Source organism: Aquarana catesbeiana, linkage group LG05 (assembly GCF_042186555.1).
Source record: "Aquarana catesbeiana isolate 2022-GZ linkage group LG05, ASM4218655v1, whole genome shotgun sequence".
In the NCBI taxonomy this organism is placed as follows: Eukaryota; Metazoa; Chordata; class Amphibia; order Anura; family Ranidae; genus Aquarana; species Aquarana catesbeiana.
Window position 1 is genome coordinate 177,512,532 of NC_133328.1, and position 24,059 is coordinate 177,536,590.

Consider the following 24,059-nt stretch of genomic DNA (forward strand, 5'->3'; position numbering starts at 1 on the left):
CACTAGACTAAAATAAAATGGCGCCCACACCACCCAACTACACCCCCTCCAAACAATCCCAGCAACAAAAACAAAACTGCGCTACAGCTACGATTCCTCTCCCAGTAACGTGCGCCACGCCCTCTTCAAGCCCTCATGGGTCGCTGTGCATGACGGGAAGTGTAGTCTATCCAGCTCTTCTACTCGCCTATTCTACTACAGGTGCGTGAGACCGATACCTCCTACAACTCCCAGAGAGCCGTGCGCGGAGGGGGGGAGGGGTCACGTGACCGACGGCTGAACAAGAAGCTAAAAAGCCGCAACTCGGCCATCTTATTCTACTCTGTAAGCGAGCAGGCTGAGGCAGGCCTAGTGAGACGTTGGTGAAGGAGTCCCGTTGCTTTGGCATTGCCGCCTCAGGTGACCCGGCTAAGTTCTCTCGTGCGCTTCTAACTTCCCCGGACAGCAGTTCCGTCCAGCCCGCCGGACACAGCTCTCTCTCCGCTCCATCAGCGGCCGCCGCCAGACATTTCCTCTGCACTCCGTGCTCGTAATAAAATCGCATGTCCTCTATTCAGAACCTCAACTCTTTCGGTGAGTACCCGGGGCCCGGTATTTCTAGCCGGGGGAGGAGAGCTGAGTGTCTCCCCGGGGAGGGACCCCGCCATTCCCGTATCCGCTCCTTGTCCCCGGACTTGTACTATCTACTCTTATAAGATGGCGGCGTGCTGGAGCCGGTCTGAGGACCGCCGTTCACCTCCCTTATCTCCATCTCCGGCCGTTATCACCTACAGACACTACTTGTTGGTGTATTGTACTTGATGTCAATACAAGGTCCTCCAACTCTCCAAACAAAGGGCCACATCGCTGTACTTCAGGGTTTAGGTGGGGCTGCCGTGGAGAAAGCCAGGGGTGGAAGGCAGTAGTTGTCCAGGTATGATCTATAGATGGGCCTCAATGTGGCCCCTGACATCACCCAAGGGCCACACATAATGTGCAATGATTGAGGACTGTGAGAAACTGCAGACCTGATGGAAGGAATGAGGGGCCCAAACCATACTAAAGTGCTATGTGTGGTCCTTGGGCTACAGTTTGGGGCACCAGGGTGTAACAATGTCTGCTGGTGGTGAGTGGCCTAAAACCTGCAGCTGGTGGGGGAAACTAGTGGCCTAATGCCTGTGGATGGTGGGGGGGAAACTAGTGCCCCATGGTTAGTGGCCTAATGCCTGCGGATGGTGGGGGGGAAACTAGTGCCCCATGGTTGGTGGCCTAATGCCTGCGGATGGTGGGGGGGAAACTAGTGCCCCATGGTTGGTGGCCTAATGCCTGTGGATGGTGGGGGGGAAACTAGTGCCCCATGGTTGGTGGCCTAATGCCTGCGGATGGTTGGGGGGGGGGGAATGGGAGAACCAGTGCCCCATGGTTTGTGGTGAGTGGCCTAATGCCTGTGGATGGTGGGGGGAACCAGTGCCCCATGGTTGGTGGCGAGTGACCTAATGCCTGCGGATGGGGGGTACCAGTGCCCCATGGTTGGTGGTGCGTGGTCTAATGCCTGCGGATGGTTAGGGGGGGGAAATGGGAGAACCAGTGCCCCATGGTTGGTGGTGAGTGGCCTAATGCCTGTGGATGGTGGGGGGAACCGGTGCCCCATGGTTGGTGGCGAGTGACCTAATGCCTGCGGATGGGGGGGGGTACCAGTGCCCCATGGTTGGTGGTGAGTGGTCTAATGCCTGCGGATTGTGGGGGGGGGGAATGGGAGAACCAGTGCCCCATGGTTGGTGGTGAGTGGCCTAATGCCTGGGGATGGTGGGGGTTAAACCAGTGCCCCATGGTTGGTGTTGAGTGGCCTAATGCCTGCGGATGGTGGGGGACAGGGAGTTGCGGCATGCCCAATGGCTGGTGGAAAGGGGCGTAGTAATTTACAGTTGGTGTCAGGCCTAGCTCCCTATCGGGCAGAGCAATGGCTTGGGTGTTTGTAAGAGTAGCGCTCCATTTGCCTTTCATTTCTATTTTAAACTTAATGGGTTATGTGACTTTACATGATTTTGACTAAGCTGGATAAAACTCACTATGTGCTTCACTAACTGATGTGCCCACTGGGAAAGCTGTTTCATCAGTGAATACAGGGCTTCCTCTGATTGGCTAAAGTAAGCCAATGACTTTACGATCCTCATCGCCTCAGCCAATCAGCGGAAGCACTGTATTCATTGATTAAACCCAGTGCTTCCTGTGAGTGACTGAGCAATGCTCAGCCTGACTTGATTTTGTTCCCGGGTGGGATAAAGGCTCTATCATGTTTACACATTACTGTATACTTTAGGTATACAAAAACATTTGAAATGTCCTTAAAACAAGGACCCATTATTCACTAGAGCTGGTCTCCCACAGTACATGGAAATGCAATTATTTTTGTAACTCTAAACAGCTAAAAAGCCTTTTCTCATCACTATATACCGTGTTTGCTCAAAAATAAGACCTAGCGTTTTTTCCAGGAGGGCTGCAGTATAAGCCCTAGTTTATAAAATCCTTATAAATCCTATAATCCACTCTTACAGTAGTATATAATGTACAGAAACTCGCATTGTCATGTGAGTTTCTGTAATATAATTGCGAGGAAGAGGGCTCCGGCGGGTCACAGTGCAGAGCGGCGATATAACAGGTATTTGGCACAATTATATTACAGAAACACGCATTGTACATTTTATTTTACTGTAATAGAGTGGATTATAGCATTTTACAAGCATTTTAACTTGGTTCGCACTGGGGATTCCTGGCAGGGAGAGAGAAGACAGCACCTTACATGGTAAGACCTACCCTGAAAACAAGCCCTACTGTGTCACCAAAATTAATATAAGACCTATACTTATTTTCAGGGAAACACAGTAGCAATCTTTTGTCTTCTATCAGTGTCTGGTTACAGTTTGTAGAAGATTTCATTCTGCTCTGACTGTCCTAGCGGGCTGCAGGATCCCTGACCTTCTGTTGGGACAGTGCTGCTTGTCCCTGTGCTGATCACATGCCACCCTCCCAAGAAAAAAACTAGCAGTACACACCAAACTGAGCAAGTGCAGCTTGTCCCTACCCTCTGTATTATCAGGAAATATATTGGGAACTGGAAGAAGGGGAAGAGAAAGGATCAAACAGCATTTTTACACAATGCAGTGGATTGACACCTTAGGTTCCACAGGAAGTATAACATGCATTTACCGCATATTGTACAGGATTTGAAAAGCGCTGCACAAAATGTTGGTGCTATATAACATGAGGGCAAACAGTACAGTTAAAATACGGGAAGAATCAGGGCCCTGCTTGTTAGAGCTTACAATCTAGGACTGATTTTACTGTCATGGGTTTAGTAACACTTTAAAGACACAAGAATCCTGGAGTTGGTTTTAAGTTGCAAGACTGGGAAGCACACATACTGTGGCAAAAACTATTCCCTCTCCCCCTTCACATTCCTGCTGAATGCCCATTCACTTGGGGGTGGTGATTCATCTGCGTGCAGTTTTGAGTGGGTCAAAATGGGCTGTGACGAGTTAACACTCGCTGCCTGTCAAACCTCTTTAAATTGATCCTTAGCAGATTGCTCTTCAGAGGGCCAACTGTAGTGTAAACTAACTGCTTGGATTTAAAAAAATCTGTAGCTTAACCCTTAAAATGAACCTGTACTTTGTCCATGCAGTATAGTTGCTGCAGGTAGGCTAAGGAGAGGATTTTTTTTTTTTTTTTTTTTTGTGCCCATTATGCTGGAGCCCTTGAGGGATGCAAATAGTAACCAAGGGCTTTAACTTTCTTTTAATGTGTCATGCAAATAAAATGTTTTGGGAGGAGCTTACTTTTAGAACATGTGACAAGACTGCACTGGTTGAGCTGTTGTGTTGCACTGGTAAGTATCTTGATTGTAGAGCAACCCAAAATCCTTGAATATTGTGGTGCTCTGATGTGTAGAACGCTAGTATATTGGGGTGCAGGCACTTGGGAGGTATCCAGTTACTGCGATTCAGTTTAGTTTTTTAACCTGTGAAATCAAGCAGTAAGCTTTAGAGCCCTTTCACACAAAGCTGCCCATAGAGTCGGCAGTAAAATGCAGCTATTTTTAAACTCCCCTGTCCCCAGTAGCTCGCGCTCAGAAGCGAACACGCATGTAAGTCCCGCCCACATATGTAAGCACCGTTCAAACTACACATGTGAGGCATCGCCACGTGCGTTAGAGCGTGTGCAACAATTCTAGCAGTAGACCTCCTCTAACTTGAAACTGGAAACCTGTAAAAAAAAAAAAAAAAATGTAAAGCTTCGTTTATGCAGATTTAAGCACTGAAGTTTGGCACTATTCCACGAGTGCGCAATTTTAAAGCATGACATGTTGGGTATCTGTTTACTTGGCGTAACAGCTTTCACATTATACAAAAAAATTGGGTTAACTTTTTTTTTCCAAAAAAAGGAGTTTGAAAAATTATTGCGCAAATACCATGCGAGATAAAAAGTTGCAATGACCACCATTTTATTCCCTAGGGTGTCTGCTAAAAAAAACATGTTTGGGGGTTCTGAGTAATTTTCTAGCAAAAAATGATTTTTACATGAAGGAGAGGTGCCATTACCTATTGTATTTACTCACACTGTCTGCCTTTCACTCCACTTTGGATTTAAGCCCCAAGTTATGTCACATGTATTTTTTTTTTTTTCAGCTTGTCAGTTTGTATACCTATGCTATTTACTAATAACCTTTTGGGGAAAAAAAAAATTAAAGGATCTGTTTTGCCTGCAAAAAGGATTTGCCCTCTTGTTGGTCCTGAGGCTTAATCCATGCATGTAGGCTTTTTTTTTTTTTTCCATCATGGGTTTAAATTGGGTGATGAGGAGGCAACATATCTCCTCACCACATGTCAGACACACTGGGATCACTTTTTTGAGAGGAGCAGTAGTGCCTGCTGCACTTGTGCATGAGCTGCTTTCAGAAAGTGCACCAAAATCTCAGGATATAATAGAAGTATACGGCTAAATATGCAGGAAAGCTGCTGGTGCACAGCACCCGTGGTGTGGGTAAACCACAGCACATTGTGAAAGCAGCCCTTTATTATGCCCAGTGTATTCCTTCACACTGACCCGAAGATCTTTTCTGGCTGCCACCACTCTGGAGACCTCTAGCTGGGATAAGAGGTGGAGTGCAGTTAGTATCACTCCACATTGGACAGGCGAAATGGTTTTTACCATAACAGAACAAATGGTGAGTTTGCCACATCCCTAGATGCATAGAAAAAAATAGAATTCCCCCTGGTGGGACTTTAAATTGGCAACACTAAGGAGTATGTATAATTGGTATTTATTGAAAAATAAAGGGTAAAAAAAATCATTAATCACAAATGATTGCTAAAACACAGACAATTGACAAATAAGATGCATATTGCAGTAGAATATAGGTACATATGTCTGGTAATGGCTCTCCAGTGTCTGAGAACTTTTCAGTACCCAATGTTTCAAGTTCAAAGCCCTGTCATCAGGGGTATTTATATAGGATAATTTACACTCTGCATAAGGAGCGTGAGACACTTCTCAGTACACCTCCCATTTCCATCTATTGAAGTACTGTGGAAAGGCCTGACTCGGCCCTTACTGAGACTTCTTTATGAGCCTTTAAGTTCCTGCTCCTAGCTGTACATCCCTTGCTTAGGGGGGGGAAGTGACATGGCATCATCCATGGGTCATGACAGACTAACATGAAGGCTGAACCAGACCTCCAAACATGCCATCCACTGAAAGTGATAACTTTATTCTTGCCTGAATATTTGTGTACCTGAGTGCTGCACCATTCACCTTGTATCGAATTCAAATTCTCCTATATAAATGCCCCCGATGAATAGGCTTTGAACCTGAAACGTGTTGGGTACCAAAGTTTTCTCGGACATCGGAGAGCAATTACCGGACATATGTACCTATATTCTACTACAAGACAATATGCATTTTGTTTTTTTGTCAATTGTCTGTTTTAGCAACCATCATTTTGTGTGTGGGGGTGTCCATCCCCCCCCTTTTTACTTTTCAATAAATACCCATTTTACATCTTGGTGTTGCCAATTTGAAGTCCCACCTAGGGGGTATTCTATCTTTTTTTTTTTTTTTTTTTTCTCTGCATGGGAAAGGAGCCAGCACTACAGAGGAGACATCAACTTATGCGGCTATTGCTTCAACTTTACAAGTAGTTCCCTCTGCATTGCACTCTGATGCTCTGGAGTGGTGGGTCAGCAAGCCCAGACTGATCTACCAGTCACCTGGCCGTGATCTACAGGTTGCTGGACTGATCTACCAGTCACCTGGATGTGATCTACACTGGATTCAGTCTCTTCTATGGAGCAGTGGGCGTCAGTGGACATGTCTAACATCTTATTCTGTCTGCTAAAAAGAGATGGATGAGAATCTGTTCCCTATCCATCTGGTGCATTAGATGGCAGTTGGGTGTAAACACAGGTGGTCCATTTACATCTGACCGCCCTTAGAGGCAAGCGGGCTCTGTCCACTCTGCATAAGCGGAGCAGACACAAGGCATACTGCAGTGATTCCCACCTTGTGTAGGGGGCCTAAAATAGGCGTGCAAAGCTTTTTTTGGAACAGCTGTAATGCATTTTGCAAAGACAATGAAGTTGGTCCACCCCAGATATGTCAACTCTTATTGTAGGTGAAAATAATTTATTTGGACTAAAAGGTAATTTTGCCTTTCACTGCTGACATTCCAGTTTGTTTATAATCAAAAGAAGCTTGATATGAGAACTTGCATATGATTTGATGTCTTATGAAGTATTCTCAACAGATTGAATTACATATTCCATCTTGGACTTTGGTTTTGAAATTAAGTCATAAATGTTCTGCTAAATATTTATTTCCCCTTACATTTGCAGACCCCTTTGCTGATGCAACTAAGGGTGACGACTTACTCCCGGCAGGGACTGAAGATTACATCCATATAAGAATTCAACAACGAAACGGAAGGAAAACTCTGACAACTGTACAGGGCATTGCAGATGATTACGACAAAAAGAAGCTTGTGAAAGCCTTTAAGAAGGTGACTAGTAAAATTCAGTGGAGTTTTGGGTCACATAGACTTGTCTTTTTTCAATCGGATTAACTAGTTAAACCAATAAAAGGGATAAAAAAAACTATACAATCCTATACCCACAGTTGATCCAGGGGGGGGAAAATGACAGTTAAGCATGATCCAATTTTGCTCCAACAAGGGAAAAACATTTCCTGGCTAAACTATTTTTAGTACAATTGCTTGTATTTTGCTGAGAACGGAATGCCCTTTTTCACTTTGCGCTTAAACCGAAAGCAAACATCCTCTGTAAAGTACCAATTTCCCCATCTCTTTGTATTGGAGATAAGACAGATATGTTTAGTCTAGCCTATGTGGCAACCATTGCTCCCCCCATAGATAGTTGTAAAGCCACTCAGGGACAGATAATGCCATTACTAGGTGAAAATGGAGAACCTGCAAAGAGTAATGCATTTTAATGCATAAACAATGTATTACCCAATTTTTGGTAGGATGTTGCACAAAGTAAATGGATACCTAACATGTTGAGCTTTAAACTTGCGCACGCGGTTGCTTAACTGCGTCAGCCCTGGAAGGTTTTACCCCCTTCCTGACCAGAGCACTTTTTGCGATTCGGCACTGTGTTGCTTTAACTGACAATTGTGCAGTCATGCGACATTGCACCCAAACAAAATTGACATCCTTTTCTTTTCCCACAAATAGAGCTTTCTTTTGGTGGTATTTGATCACCTCTGCAGGGTTTTTTTTTTTTTTGCGCTATAAAAAAGCAAAATTTTGAAAGCATTTTTACTTTTTTTTTTTTTTTTTTTTTTTCCTATAATATCCCCCAAAAATAAACACTTTTTTCCTCCGTTTAGGCCAACATGTATTCTCCATATTTTTGGTAAACAAAATTGCAATAAGCGTATATTGATTTGCGCAAAAGTTATAGCGTCTACAAAATGGGGTATTTATAGTATCTTAATCTTTTTTTAAGCAGATCGCCGCCATTACTACATTTTTTTTTTTTTTTTTTTTTTTTGTGACTTCAACATGGCGGACATGTCGGACAATTTTGACACATTTTTGGGACCATTGGTATTGATACAGTGATCAGTGAGATTAAAAATGCATGGATTCTTGTAAAAATGTCACTGGCAGTGAAGAGGTTAAGTGTGTTCTGAGGGGGAATGGGGACAGTGCAGGGAAGATAACAGATCGTTTGTTCATACTTTGTATGAACAGACGATCTGTCTGTTCTCCCCTCAGAGAACCGGAAACTGTTTACACACAGTTCTGGGTTCTCCGTGTCTAAATGGCGATAGCAGAAGCCCGACGGTGATAGAGACCACCGGGCACTCCTATCGGCAAGGGGGGGGGCACGCGCCCTCTAGTGGACACAGGGCGAAGCGATGTTGCATAATGCCGTTTTGCCCAGCTGTGCCATTCTGCTGCAGTACAACTGCAGCGGCTGGTTGGCATGTGGTTAAAAAAAATCTCCATAGGCGACGCTTTAAAAAAACAAAAATTCTTACAGGTGATTTAGAGGAGGTCTATTGTTAAAATTATTGCTCTTGCTATGTTTGCCCCACACGTGAGGTATAGTTGCAAACGCTACATATGGATTTTTGCTTCTGAACGGGGCACTTGAAGAAAAAAAAAAAATTTTTTTTTTTAATTTTTTTTGTAATCACTTTTATGCCTATCACAAAAGTAGATATCCATTGTGGTAAAAATGAGACAAGGCAGGTCTTCATGGAGACTTCTGGGGTCTAGAAGACCCCAGATCTCTCCTCTACCCTGGAAAGTATGATATGATAAAAGGTTTGTTTTGCTTTCCAGAAAGACGGTGTTTACAATTGCCAGAAAAGGAAGTGATGTCGCTTCTGGCCTCTCAGGATCAGAGATGGCCGGGGACCATCCGGACCATGGCCAGCTAGCTCTATGGTAACCTGGCGACACTGCCAGATCGGATCCTGGGCTCCCTGATCGCACAGGAGAGTGGAGGTCTCCCCTCCTGCCTGTAAAAGCAATGCAGCGGTTACATGGTGGAATCGCTGGCTGCAAAAGGATACTGGGATGATGCCTGTAGCTGCAGGCATCCTGGTACAGCCACTGAAAGTCAGGATGTCCTACGGGCAGGAAGTTATTAAAGTGACACTTAAAAGGTACTTCTCCAAAAATCCATACACCTGCTGCTTGACACTACTTTTTCATGAGACTGTTTGTTTTCCTTTGTGTTCTGCTTCCTTGTAACATCCACTATCGGCTCCCAAACGTCTCCTTTTTATTTCCCCCTTTGCTTTAATTTGTCAGGAACGAACGGTGCATATTAGTTGCAGTGATGTACACTGCTCTATGTACAAATTCCATAGTCACTAACTCTAAGGGGTGAGAGATGGTGGCTATGTTCTAAATACAATGAGCCCATGGAGAATGTATGTAGCCAGCCTCTAAGTGAGATCACAGCAGCAAAAGACTTTGGAGGAGGCTGAGAGCAATAGAATGTACCTTGGCATTAGGAATACATACACTAAAGGTGACAACACTAGTTTTTAAGAATATTATTTATTTTTTTTTTTTGTAGAAATTTGCCTGTAATGGTACTGTGATTGAACACCCAGAATACGGAGAAGTCATTCAGCTTCAGGGAGATCAGAGGAAAAACATCTGCCAATTTCTTATGGAAGTAAGTACGGTACATTTTAATTTTAGCTATATTTTGTATTTGCCTGCAGGAGTGTGGTTGGTACTGCTTGGCTTTGAGGCCAATGTTCAACTTGTCTAGCAAATTGAGCATTGCAGACTCTCAATAGTAGTATTTAAGATATTTGCAGCTGGCGTATGCTGGAGTTTAAAAGGCTGCCCATAGAATGTAGAGGGGTGTTAGACATGATCTACTTGCCTTTTGGAGTAGCAGATCTGTACCTGAACAATGATCTTTAACAGAAGCTCCTAGCAGGGTATTTAATGCAAAGGGTAACTGTTGATGATGATTGCTGAAAAATGGTTATTGGGACACGCTTTCTAAAATGGTCCTTCACAAGAGCCAGTTGTCTACCTCTGGGCAGAGTTTGTCGAGCTATGACATGCTTAACCTGTGTGGGTTTTTGTTTTCTATTAACCACTTGCCCACCACGCTATAGCGGCTTTACTGCTATAGGGTGGCTGTTCTGTGCAGTATCGTATGTATGCATGTTCTGCACTTCTGGGTAGGGGACGCGTGCCTCTTTTGTGATTGGTCACAGCAGAAGCTGACCAGTGGGTGCTGCCTAATGGATGCCTGCTGGCATCTGCTGATCGGCGAAGAGATGCACTAGACGGAGCTCTGCATATGTAAACAATGCAGAGCTCTGTCTGGTCAGTGGGGATGTGCTGGATTTTCTTTCCCTGCAAAGCGGTGAATAAAATATGGTGCACTGTGTACACCAGGGATGCAATTAGCAAACCTCCAGCTATTGCAGAACTACAAGTCCCATTAGGCATAGCAAGACTGACAGCCACAAGCATGACGCGCAGAGGCCTTGATGGGACTTGTATTTTTGCAACAGCTGGAGGTCTGCTAACTGCATGTGTCATGCTTGTGGCTGTCAGTCTTACTATGCCTCATGGGACTTGTAGTTATGCAATTAGCAGACCTCCAGCTATTGCAGATCTCTGGTGTACACAAACTGGTTAGGCACAGCTAACCCCTTGCCTCAATGTCTAACTCCTTCCAAGCCAATGCATATTTTTAGCACTGATCACTGTTATGCCACTGGTTCCCAGTGTCAGATTGTCCACTGTTAAGCCAATTTCACATCTGTGTGAGTGATTGATTTATAAAAAAAAAAAACCTGCTATATCTAATTTCCGGGCTCTTGGCAATCGCATGATCGTCTGGCTTTCTTCTCTCCCTGTCGGATACAGTGGGCGGGGTTGATATTCCCCTGCTGACATCACTCAGGGGAGAGCGCCAGCCGATCATGTGATCGCTGAGAAGAGCTGTGAAATGAGGTGTAGTAGACTTTAAAAAAAAAAAAAAAAAAAATCACACAGGATTAGAACAGAGGGCATGGTATAAAGATGGGAGTTATTTGAGCAGCAGGCTATGGTTGACTCTGGTGTCAGGGCTCAGCACCCCTGATATGAGTTGTTAACAAATGCTTTTAATTCTATGATCGCTGCCATTAATAGTATATAAAATAAATTCCAGTATGTGTATCTATAGCCTACTTTGTAGATGCTATGACTTTTATGAAAACCAATTTGCACTTTTTTTTTTTCCAAGAATATTTAGAGTATGAAGAGATTAAGATTTAATTTTTTACTTTTTATTATGTTTTTATAGCAGAATTTTCAAAAGTGTGTGTGTGTGTGTGTGTGTGTGTTAATCTTCTGGAGGTGTAGTGGTTAACATTTGTATAGCAGGCAGCCTACATGCCAGTAGCCTTTTCATTCCACTAATCTGCCTGAGTACCCATCTGCAGTCATCTGTGACTAGTGCAAGCAGTAGAAATTGAATTTGTCATCTGGAATGCCTAGGGCACCTTTACCGCTGATGCTCCTCCCGCCCCAGTGTGAAAGCGCTACTATTTTTAGAGGTGCTGTACCATCATTTTAGCAGTGGTATTTGGCTGCTAACGCGGGGTACTAGAACTCTATTATGGGTAAATTTTAAAGCATAATCTCAATGTGGCTTGGCACATGTTCTGCAACTGCAAAATGTTTGGGAGAATTAATTTTTTTTTTTTTGCAGATTGGCATTGTGAAGGAAGAACAATTAAAAGTCCATGGTTTCTGAGATGTGAATGATCCAACTCCTGTATTGCTTGGGCTCGGCTGGCTACTTTTTGAAACATGACTCTTTACAGCAAAAGGACTTTCAACCTTTCTGAGCGTTCAAAATTAGGCCCTTTTTTGCATGATTACCAAAAGTGTGTAAAGAATATGCTAGTAACACATAAGAAAATTGCTGTAAGATGGTAAATCTAAGTGGCGAGTTTTAGCACATTTCCAATGGAAATGTTTTAGCGATCTGTCAACTTTTTCCACTTTATTTGATGTTTTTGTTGTATTAAAGATGTATGTTGCTGCCTATGTTTGTCTTTCTGTACATCTACTTGGTTAAAAGCAGGAGGCTGCTGTGGAGTATGTGATTAGGCTTGAACTTGACTTACACCCCCAATAGTTTCCAAGCCTTCAGGATGCCAACATCATATCAAGCATCTGGGTTGGCCACATCAATTCTTCCAATATGATGTAAAGAAATTTTTTTATTTCCACTTTTAGGTTTAGTGTGCTTTATTGTAGGCAATAAACTAGCTAAGATTTTGCTTGGCTTCCAGAATGCAGTTTAGGAGCATTTGGGTATTTGTATGTGCCTGGATTCATTCTAGAGGCAAAGCGGTGTTCTACCCACAATATATATATATTTTTTTTTTTTTTTTTTTTTAAGTTAGCAGCTACAAACACTGTAGCTGCTGACTTTTAATAAGGACACTTACCTGGCCAAGGAGCCCGTGACGTCACTCCCAGGCTGATCCATCCATCGGATTGGGTGCAGGCGCAGCCATTCTAATTAAGGAAAACAGGCAGTGGAGCCTTGCTGAAGAAGAGGATATTCTGTCCTGTGGATTGGAAGTACAGGCTGTACTTTATAAAAAGGTAAGTTGGAAGAAAAAAAAATGTTTAGCCAAAAATGAGCGGTGGTCTTTCATGTAAGATCACCTCTCAAAAGTGGGTGGAACTCTGCTTTAAGGAACTCATTCAAGTAATTGTTTGTGATAGGGTGTGGATTTAGTGACCTCAAAAGATCTGGCACCTCATCCCTGATATTAGAGTATGAATATAGGGTTTGGGGTTATAGGGGTGCCCAACACAATATAGAAAACAGTTTTGTTTATAGTATAAAAATATTTAATTATATAGAAAAACATCAGACAAAACAACCATGGGTGTGTAAAACAGAATATCCAAATAGTAAATACTGGCTAGAGTAGCCATATGTCTGTGGCAATTACTGGTAGCAATCGATCCCTACATCTTTTGCCAAACATTGGCTTCAGGGGGATATGTAATTGCCAGTATTCGACAGTGGCAATAAATACAAAAAGCAACGTTTTACTAGTTGACATGGCAAGTTACCAATGAAATTACAAGGCATACAAAAAACATACAGCACAATGATCATCTGACATAGGTCATAATGTCTCCTCCCAGTGGTCCACAACCCCACCTACCTCAAAATACCCCCACATGCACAGGGCATGCACTAAGGCAGTCCAGAGGCAGTGAATAGGGTGCTGTATTGTGGCTACAGGGACCATGCTGAAAGCAAAATCAGGGAAAAGAGGAAGGTAATGTGTAATGGACACAGCAAGTCCAGTCTTATGGGCTAACCTAGCTATAGTCCCAAGTCCAAACCCTATATTTATACTCAGTCAAGCAATAGCCAGACCCTTGTTATTAATTTTTACGACCAGTCTTCTGCCTGGAATGGTACCAGCTGATTGGAGAAAAGCCAATTTAACACCAATATTTAAATAAGGGTCAAGATGGGGCATGTCCTAGCCACGGAGCGTGATGGCTGCTTGACTTGGCTTTTCTGCACTACCAAGGGTGATAGCAGCAGCTACAAGCGATGGAAACTGCCGAAAATACCTCCATTTAGGAGGGGAAGAGAGTGGGCATCTAGCAGGCTATGTCCCACAAGAAAAACCTGACATCAGCGCTGTTCCATATCACACATTACTTCATGCTACAGGCAAGGGAAGGAAGCAAAGATAGCACTGAGGAGAGAATGGCTGTTCTTTCTCTTCAGCACACTTGCCAGCAGAACAAGAATAGGAGAACACAGATGCGGTGGAGGAAACATCACAAGATGCCTCTACACTTTCCTCTACTGACAGAAGAAAGAGAGTGGTTCTCACCAACACACTCGCCCTATAAACCTCCACAAAGAAGGATCACTGGGCAGCCTCCTCACAGCCACGACCTGACATGGATGCAGAACACAGCACCATTAGCTGCATTCCCTGCCTCTGATGTTCCAGCTTCAGAAACCTCACTAAAAGCAATGCTGCTGTAACTGGATTACAGCAGGAGCTGTGCTCATCTATTTCTCACTTAACCAACCGTATTGACTCCATTGAGGACCGCACTGACATGTTAGAGTCCCAAGTGGAAGTAGTTAAAGCGCATGATGATCAAATGGAAACGATCCGTAAAATTTAACTTAAAGTGGCAGATCTTGAGGATCGCTCCCGCTTCAATAATATCAAGTTCAGGGGTATCATTGAAGCGGTGAAGCAGAGTGATCTAGTTGCTTATCTACAACAAACATTTCTCAAACTCATGCCAGATCTAACACCAAGGGATATGCTGCTGGATAGGGCACACAGAATCCCCAAACCGACTCATCTTCCAGATACGGTTCCCAGAGATGTCCTAGAGTACACTTTTACCACATGAAAGAGCGCTTGCTACGTGCAGCCAGGTCAAATAGATCGCTATCTCCCCCTTATTCCAACAGCACTCTACCAGGAGATGTCAGCAGTGACTTCACAAATAAGGATGAGCCGAACGCCCCTCCCCGGTTCGGTCCGCACCAGAACACCCGAACAGGCAAAAAATTCGGAAGAACACATGAACACCGTTAAAGTCTATGGGACATGAACAAGAAAAATCAAAAGTGCTCATTCTTAAGGCTTATGTGAAAGGTATTGTCACAAAAAGTGTTTGGGGACCCGGGTCCTGTCCCAGGGGACATGTATCAATGCAAAAAAAAAAAAAGTTTTAAAAACTGACCTTTTTCCGGGAGCAGTGATTTCAATAATGCTTAAAGTGACACAATGAAAATTAAATATTCCTTTAAATATCGTGCCTGGTGGTGTCTATAGTATTCCTGTAAAGTGGCTCAGCTTTCCCATGTTTTGAACAGTACCACAGCAAAATTACATTTCTAAAGGAAAAAAGTCACTTAAGCTCAGCAGCAGGCACAGGCACATCAAGATGGGCAGCAGGCATGGGCACATAAGGCTGGGCAGCAGGCTCTGGTTCATCAAGCTGGACAGCAGGCTCCGGGTCATCGAGCTGGGCAGCAGGCTCCAGGTCATGGAGCTGGGCAGCAGGCACTGGGTCATCGAGCTGGGCAGGAGGCTACAGGTCATCGGGCTGGGCAACAGGCTCCGGGTCATCGAGCTGGGCGGCAGGCTCCGGGTCATCAAGCTGGGTGACAGGCTCCGGGTCACTGAGCTGGGCGGTAAGCTCTGGGTCATTGAGCTGGGTGGTAGGCTCCGGGTCATCAAGCTGGGTTGCAGGCTCCAGGTCATCAAGCTGGGCGGCAGACTCCGGGTCATCGAGCTGGACAGCAGGCACTGGGACATCAGGCCGAGCAGTGAGTACTGTAACGACAGGCTGGGTAACAGGCACTGGCTCAACAAGCTGAGTAACGGACCAAGGCCCAGTGGGCTGGGTAACGGCACTGGCCCAGAAAACCGGGTGACGGGCACTGGCATGACAGGTTGAGACACGGGCACCAAAACTTCAGGCTGAGGCGGGACACGAGATCTTCAGGCCAGAACACCGGATCTTCAAGTGGGGACACAGGCACCAGAACTTCAAGCAGGGACACAGGCACCGGAACTTCAAGCGGGGACACAGGCACCGGAACTTTAAGCGGGGACACAGGCACTGGAACTTCAGACTGGAACATAGGCACAGGAGCATCAGACTAGAACACCGGCACTGGAGCTTCAGGCTCGAACATGGGCACGGGAACATCAGACTGGAAGGCAGGCACCAAGACATCAGACTGGAAGGCGGGCACGAGACATCAGACTGGATGGCAGGCACCGAGACATCAGACTGGAAGGCAAGCATTGGGAAATCCAGCTGGAAGGCGGGTACCGAGACATCAGACTGGAAGGCAGGCACCAAGACATCAGACTGGAAGGCAGGCACCAAGACATCAGACTGGAAGGCAGGCACCGAGACATCAGGCTGGAACGCTGGCTCTGGTTCTTCGGGCTGGAACGCTGGCTCTGGCTCTTCAGACTGAAACGCTGGCTCTGGCTCTTCAGACTGGAACGGTGGCTCTGGCTCTTCAGGCTGGAATGCTGGCTCTGGCACCTCGGGCTGGAACACTGGCACCTCGGGCTGGAACACTGGCACCACGGGCTGGAACTCTGGCACCTTGGGCTGGAACTCTGGCACCTTGGGCTGGAACTCTGGCACCTCGGGCTGGAACTCTGGCACCTAGGGCTGGAACTCTGGCACTTCAGGTTGGAACTCTGGCACTTCAGGGTGGGATACTGGCACCGGAACTTCAAGCTGGGACAGATTGGTGGGTGTGGAGGCAGGTTGGGTTAATGGCAGGATAGTTTTGGTTGGGAAAAAACTTTTGTTTTTTCTTTGGCTTAGCCACTGAAGCTCTGTAGGTGACTGCAGGACTGTAGGTAAGGGGTGCAGCAGACTGGAAAGGAGGATTGGGATATGGCAGAGATAACAGTAGCTGGGGGAAGTTCTTATGGGTTTGTAGGCAGCTGAGAAGAGGCAGGTGGGTTGAATGCAGGATAGGTATTTGAGTATTTGGTTGGGAGCAGCGTATACTGGGCTGCAACTGAGGTTGACATGGATGATGGGGAAACATGCATTTGGGTAGGCTGGTGTGTGATGGCAGAGGTGGTTTGTTTGGCTGGGGCTGATTGCACCATGTCAGACCATGCCCAATTTATAGGTTGTACAAACTGTAGTTTTAAATCTCCCTGTCTAACAAAAGACTGAGCAGACACAATGCACTCAGCAATCACCTGTGGGGAACAGGCTGAGTAATGGATTATCTTCAAAAAGTCACACTAGGGATACAACCTGATTCACATTAAAAAGAGGAGTGAAATCATCATGGTCCTCTGGAATACAGGGCAGGGCCAGCTCAGTACAGATCTTAATCAAAGGCTGCAAACAATATATAACCCTGATCAACCAGGGAGTGAGCCAAATGGATAGTTGCAAACAATTGGTGACTAGACCATCCTTTCAAAGCCTAGCGGCAATAATCACCACTTTCAGATGCCAGCAGAGAAAAATAAATAACCTCATCGGCATTCATGTTTGCAACCAAACTGAATCATGGTTCCCCTGTGCAGCCACTTCTGGTCAGGGATGGCCCTGGTACTCTGTCATAAACCAGATGTGACCAGAACTGTGTGACTGCGACAGAGTGAACCAGACATAAACAGGTGAAAGTAAATAAGTTTATTAAAGCAAATGCATATAAATATGAACACACCACCAATACAAACAGAGTGAACAAACCAAACAACCAAACAGTGATAATAAACCAACCAGTATATATAGCAAAAGCTAGTACCAGAATCATAGTCAAGCCAGGCCAGGGTCATAAACAGGAGATCAGCAGATGGGGGCCAGGAGTAAACAGACAGGGAATAAGATGGAAGGGATCAAGCTGCAGGGCAAGGATCCAGGGATACAGGAACAGGTACAAACAGGTTCAGGATACAGGATACAGAAATCAAGGTTCAGGATCAGGATAACAGATAAACAGGCTGCAGGTCATGGCACAAGGACAATACCAGGGCAAGGTGTGTGTGCACTTGCCGGGTATTTATACTCATCTCAATCAGACTCAGGTGATGCCTGATTGCAGGAGATGATGTCGGCCCCACACTGCCAGGAACCACCCACTGGTGGACGCCAGTACTGTGGCCCAAAGATGACATAATACTATCAACAAGGGAAAGCTCCCCTGGCAGTTCCAGTCTGCCAAGAGACACCTGCTAGTGGACCACAGTACTGCACGCCAAATATCAGGCAGTGTCATCAGTGGATGGAACCTTCCCTGACAGTACCCCCCCTCAATGGAGCAGCCTCCAGACACTCCAACTAGCTGCTGCTGGGACAAGTCCATTGCATCAAGCTGGGCAGCGGGCAGAGTCACACTAAGCTGTGTATGAAGACAGTCCAAAGTATCAAACCAGGCGAGGGGCAGCTCAAGCTGGGCAGCAGGCATAGACATAACAAGCTCAGCAGCAGGCACAGGCACATCAAGCTGGGCAGCAGGCACGGGACATCACGCTGGGCAGCAGGCACGGGCACATCACACTGGGCAGCAGGCAGGGGCACATCACGCTGGGCAGCAGGCACTTCAAACTGGGCAGCAGGCTCTGGGTCATTGAGCCGGGCAGCAGGCTTCGGGTCAGCGAGCCGGGCAGCAGGCTCCGGGTCATCGAGATGGGCAGCAGGCTCCGGGTCATCGGACTGGGCAGCAGGCTCCAGGTCATCGAGCTGGGCAGCAGGCTCCGGGTCATCGAGCTGGGCGGCATGCACCGGGTCATCAAGCTGGGCGACAGGCACCGGGTCATCGGGCTGGGCAGCAGGCTCTGGGTCATCAAGCCGGGTGGCAGGCTCCGGGTCGTCGAGCCGGGTGGAAGCTTCCGGGTCATAAAGCTGGGCGGCAGGCTCTGGATCATCGAGCTGGACAGCAGACACTGGGACATCAGGCCGAGCAGCGAGCACCGTAACGGCAGGCTAAGTAACAGGCATTGGCTAAGCAAGCTAAGTAATGGGCCCCAGCCCAGTGGGCTGGGTAACGGGCACTGGCCCAGAAAACTGGGTGACGGGCACTGGCATGGCAGGCTGAGACACAGGCACCAAAACTTCAAGGTGAGGCTGGGACACCTGATCTTCAGGCTGGAACACCGGATCTTAAAGCGGGGACACAGGCACCGGAACTTCAAGCGGTGACACAGGCACCAAAACGTCAAGCGGGGACACAGACACTGGAACTTCAAACTGGAACATAGGCACAGGAATATCAGACTGGAGCACCGGAGCTTCATGCTGGGACATGGCCACGGGAACATCAGACTGGAAGGCAGGCACCGAGACATCAGACTGGAAGGCAGGCACCGAGACATCAGACTGGAAGGCAGGCACCGAGACATCAGACTGGAAGGCAGGCACCGAGACATCAGACTGGAAGGCGGGTACCGAGACATCAGACTGGAAGGCAGGCACCGAGACATCATACTGGAAGGCGGGTACCGAGACATGAGACTGGAAGGCAGGCATCAAGACATCAGACTGGAAGGCAGGTACCGAGACATCAGGCTGGAAAGCTGGCACTGGTTCTTCGGGCTGGAACGCTGGCTCTGGCTCTTCAGACTGGAACGCTGGCTCTGGCTCTTCAGACTGGAATGCTGGTTCTGGCTCTTCAGGCTGGAATGCTGGCTTTGGCTCTTCAGGCTGAAACGCTGGCTCTGGCACCTCGGGCTGGAACACTTGCTCCTTAGGCTGGAACACTGGCACCTCGGGCTGGAACTCTGGCACTTTGGGCTGGAACTCTGGCACTTCGGGCTGGAACCCTGGCACTTCAGGCTGGAACTCTGGCACTGGAACTTCAAGCTGGGACAGATTGGTAGGTGTGGAGGCAGGTTGGGTTAATGGCAGGATCGTTTTGGTTGGGAAAAACTTTCGTTTTTTTTTGGCTTAGCCACTGAAGCTCTGTAGGTGACTGCAGGACTGTAGGTAAGGGGTGCAACAGACTGGAAAGGAGGATTGGGATATGGCAGAGAAGAGGTAACAGTAGCTGGGGGATGTTCTTTTGGGTTTGTAGGCAGCTAAGAAGAGGCAGGTGAGTTGAATGCAGGATAGGTACAAGGAGCAGAGACCGGATATGAGTATTTGGTTGGGAGCAGCGCATATTGGGCTGCAACTGAGGTTGACATGGGTGATGGGGAAACATGCATTTGGGTAGGCTGGTGTCTGATGGCAGAGGTGGTTTGTTTGGATGGGGCTGATTGCACCATGTCAGACCATGCCCAAATTATAGGTTGTACAAACTGTAGTTTTAAATCTCCCTGTCTAACAAAAGACTGAGCAGACACAATGCACTCAGCAATCGCCTGTGGGGAACAGGCTGAGTAGTGCTCACTAAAATCGGTGGGATCATCTTCAAAAAGCCACACTAGGGATACAACCTGATTCACATTAAAAGGAGAAGTGAAATCATCATGGCCCTCTGGAATACAGGGCAGGGCCAGCTCAGTACAGAGCTTGATCAAAGGCTGCACCTCCTCAAAAAATATATAACCCTGATCGACCAGGGAGTGAGCCAAACAGATAGTTGCAAACAACTGGTCACTAGACCATCCTTTCAAAGCCTGGCGGGAATAATCACCACTTTCAGATGCCAGCAGAGAAAAATAAATAACCTCATCGGCATTCATGTTTGCAACCAAACTGAATCAAAATGGTTCCCCTGTGCAGCCACTTCTGGTCAGGGATGGCCCTGGTATTCTGTCATAAACCAGATGTGACTAGAACTGTGTGACTGCGACAGAGTGAACCAGACATAAATAGGTGAAAGTAAGTAAGTTTATTAAAGTAAATGCATATAAATGTGAACACACCACCAATGCAAACAAAGTGAACAAACCGAACAACCAAACAGTGATAATAAATCAACCAGCATATATAGCAAAAGGGAGTACCAGAATCGTAGTCAAGCCAGGCCAGGGTCATAAACAGGAGATCAGCAGATGGGGGCCAGGAGTAAACAGACAGTGAACAAGATGGAAGGAATTAAGCTGCAGGGCAAGGATCCAGGGATACAGGAACAGATACAAACAGGTTCAGGATACAGGATACAGAAATCAGGGTTCAGGATTAGGAAAACAGATAAACAGGCTGCAGGTCAGGGCACAAGGACAATACCAGGGCAAGGTGTGTGTGCACTTGTCGGGTATTTATACTCATCTCAATCAGACTCAGGTGATGCCTGATTGCAGGAGATGATGTCGGCCCACACTGCCAGGAACCACCCACTGGTGGACGCCAGTACTGTGGCCAAAGATGACATAATACTACCAACAGGGGAAAGCTTCCCTGGCAGTTCTAGACTGCCAGGAGACACCTGCTGGTGGACCACAGTACTGCACCCCAAATAGGCTGTGTCATCAGCGGATGGAACCTTCCCTGACATGGTGGCTTCATTCGAAGCAGTTCCCTATGCTCAGTTTCATTCGAGACTGCTGCAAAACAGTATCCTATCCGCCTGGAACAAGAAGATTCAGGCACTAGATTTTCCAATGCGTTTGTCGCAAAAAGTGCGCCAGAGCCTCAGTTGGTGGAGGATATCCGAGAATCTGCAGAAGGGGAAATCCTTCTTACCGGTTACCTGGAAGGTGGTAACAACAGATGCCAGCCTTTCAGGTTGGGGAGCAGTCCTGAAAAAAGCGTCTGTCCAAGGTAAATCATCCAGAACCGAAAGGACCTTGCCCATCAACATTCTGGAAATTCGGGCGGATTGTCTAGCCCTAAGGGCCTGGACATTCAGGTTGCAGAATTCTCCTGTCAGGATTCAATCCGACAATGCCACAGCAGTGGCTTATATCAATCACCAAGGGGGCACCAGAAGTCAGGCAGCCCAGGGAGAGGTAATATCCTAACCTGGGCAGAAAAACATGTACCGTGCATTTCAGAAATCTTTATTCCAGGGGTAAAGAACTGGCAGGCAGACTGCTTAAGTCGCCAGCAGTTGTTCCCGGGGGAATGGTCCCTTCATCCCGTCATCTTCCTGGCTATATGCCAAAGATGGGGGAACCCGGATGTAGATCCGTCTGCATCCAGGTTCAACAACAAAGTCGACAACTTTGTGTCAAGAACAAGGGATCCACTTGCATGTGGAATAGATGCGTTGGTGACCCCGTGGGATCGTTTCTCACTGATTTATGCATTCCCTCCTATTCTGCTGCTACCTCGACTTCTTCGCAGGATCAAGCGAGAAAAGAAGTCGGTAGTTCTTGTGGCCCCAGCGTGGCCCAGAAGATCTTGGTATAAAGAAATAGTAAAGATGGTGGTAGGGGCCCCAGGGCCCCTACCACCACGTCCAGACCTGCTATTGCAGGGACCAGTGTTCCATCCTACTTTACAAATGCTAAATTTAATGGTTTGGCTATTGAAACCCACATTCTAAGGAATCGTGAGCTTTCAGGCTCAGTGATACCTACCTTGATTAATGCAAGGAAGCCAGCTTCCAGAGTCATTATAGAGTCTGGAAGGCATATGTTTCTTGGTGTGAATCCAAGGGTTGGCATCCTAGGAAGTATGTCACAGGTAGAATTCTTGCCTTTCTGCAAATGGGGTTAGAAATGAAACTGGCCTTGAGTATGATCAAGGGCCAGGTCTTGGCCTTATCAGTATTGTTTCAGCATCCGCTTGGTTTGCATTCTTTGATCCGAAGCTTTATACAGGGGGTAACGAGGCTTAATCCACCGATTAGGGCACCTCTGAACCCTTGGAACTTGAATTTAGTTCTGTCGGAATTACAGAAACAGCCTTTTGAGCCGATATGACATATTCCTTTGGTCCTTTTAACAAGGAAGCTAGTTTTTCTGGTAGCCATTTCTTCTGCAAGAAGGGTATCAGAGTTGGCGGCTCTTTCTTGTAAAGAGCCATATTTAAACTTTCACAAGGATAGAGTAGTATTGCGTCCTCATCCTAGCTTTCTGCCAAAGGTGGTGGTTTCAGGTTTTTACCTAAACCAGGATATTGTTTTACCTTCATTTTTTCCAGAACCCTGTTCTAAGGAAGAAAGCACTGTTAGTGCTTTATGGGCAGTGCATCACCAAGCCTCCATGGCTCAAATCTGCAAGGCCACAACCTGGTCTTCAGTCCATACATTCACCAGATGTGAGAAGGCATGAGGATATCGCCTTTGAGCGCAGTGTGCTGCAGGTAGCAGTATAGGTCCTCAGGTCTGATTGCATCCTACTTTTGTTTATGCCCCCTCCCCTCAGGTGGCATTGCTCTGGGACATCCCATACAGTTATTACTGTGGCTCTGTGTCCCGTGATGTAGGATAAAGAAAATAGGATTTTTATTACAGCTTACCTGTAAAATCCTTTTCTTGGAGTACATCACGGTACACAGAGGTCCCTCCCATCTTTCTGGTTACAAGTGTATTGCTTTGCTTCAAAACTGAGGTACTCCTGGTAAGGAGAGGGGTTATATGGGGAATTGAACTTCCTGTTTAGGGTGTGCCAGTGTCCATCACCTGAAGGTGCCATATAACCCAACCCATACAGTTATTACTGTGGCTCTGTGTCCCGTGATGTTCTCCAAGGAAAGGATTTTACAGGTAAGCTGTTATAAAAATCCTATTTTTTATGTGACAACACTGAAAAAAATGACACTTTGCTACAATGTAAAGTAGTGAGTGTACAGCTTGTATAACAGTGTCAATTTGCTGTCCCCTCAAAATAACTCAACACACAGCCATTAATGTCTAAACCGCTGGCAACAAAAGTGAGTACACCCCTAAGTGAAAAGATTTATGGGTGAATCCGCACAAAGGAAAAGTACAGAAAAACTTTGAAATGGACTGCTGCCCCTACGAATATACTATCACCTAGGTGAAGTACACTTAGATTAATTTGGAGGGAGTGTAGGTGTGGCGCTGTTCCAATTAGAAAAAACGTAGGTATTTAACTTTTAAACCTCATAGGGTAATACTATTGTGTTGCACCCTCTGCAGAGTGCAATACTAGATGAATAGAACCTCAAAGGAAAAAAAATATACAAATATTATCTTTGATTGTATACTGATGTTCAGTGTCAACACCCTCTGCAAGATGCAACACCTTATTCTTTATATACTAGTATTCAATGTGTTGCACCTTGCAGAGGGAAAATACTTTAGAATGAAAAATAATCTAACTCAATATAGTAACCAGGGTGATAAAAGGTGAGAAAATGTAAGAGATTTAGCGCTTATAATAGAAGCATGCTACTGTGTTACACCCTCTGTGCAATATATCTCTAACCAATATTATTGCCTTTGATATAGAAAAAACCCAAATTAATGATGAAAATACAAAACAAAACAAAAATATGTGTATTCTTAGGCCTTATATTTAAAGTGTCTGGTGTACCCTCAACCAATGTGGGGTATAAATACATGCTGTGATGTATGGCCACAAGGAATGATAAAAACCTTTACTACTGGGTGTAATATCTAATGTGGTTGCTCCCAAATTATTTCTATAGGTGTGTT

At 46.0% G+C, this 24,059-nt stretch overlaps 1 protein-coding gene across 1 annotated transcript; it reads left to right on the forward strand.

Moving 5' to 3' along the window:
* Positions 1-238: 238 nt before the first annotated feature.
* Positions 239-12,082, forward strand: EIF1B (eukaryotic translation initiation factor 1B). Its single transcript, XM_073630383.1, has 4 exons — positions 239-573; positions 6,870-7,033; positions 9,591-9,692; positions 11,742-12,082. The coding sequence occupies exons 1-4, from the start codon at positions 543-545 to the stop codon at positions 11,784-11,786; spliced, it is 342 nt and encodes a 113-aa protein (XP_073486484.1). The 5' UTR covers positions 239-542; the 3' UTR covers positions 11,787-12,082.
* Positions 12,083-24,059: the final 11,977 nt, after the last annotated feature.

What these genes read in the sequence shown, in the direction of transcription:
- EIF1B (XM_073630383.1), top strand. Translation starts at nt 543, where the DNA reads ATGTCCTCTATTCAGAACCTCAACTCTTTCG. An exon ending in TTGTGAAAGCCTTTAAGAAG is followed by an intron (nt 7,034 to 9,590) that starts GTGACTAGTAAA and finishes TTTTTTTTGTAG; the next exon opens with AAATTTGCCTGTAATGGTAC. An exon ending in TCTGCCAATTTCTTATGGAA is followed by an intron (nt 9,693 to 11,741) that starts GTAAGTACGGTA and finishes TTTTTTTTGCAG; the next exon opens with ATTGGCATTGTGAAGGAAGA.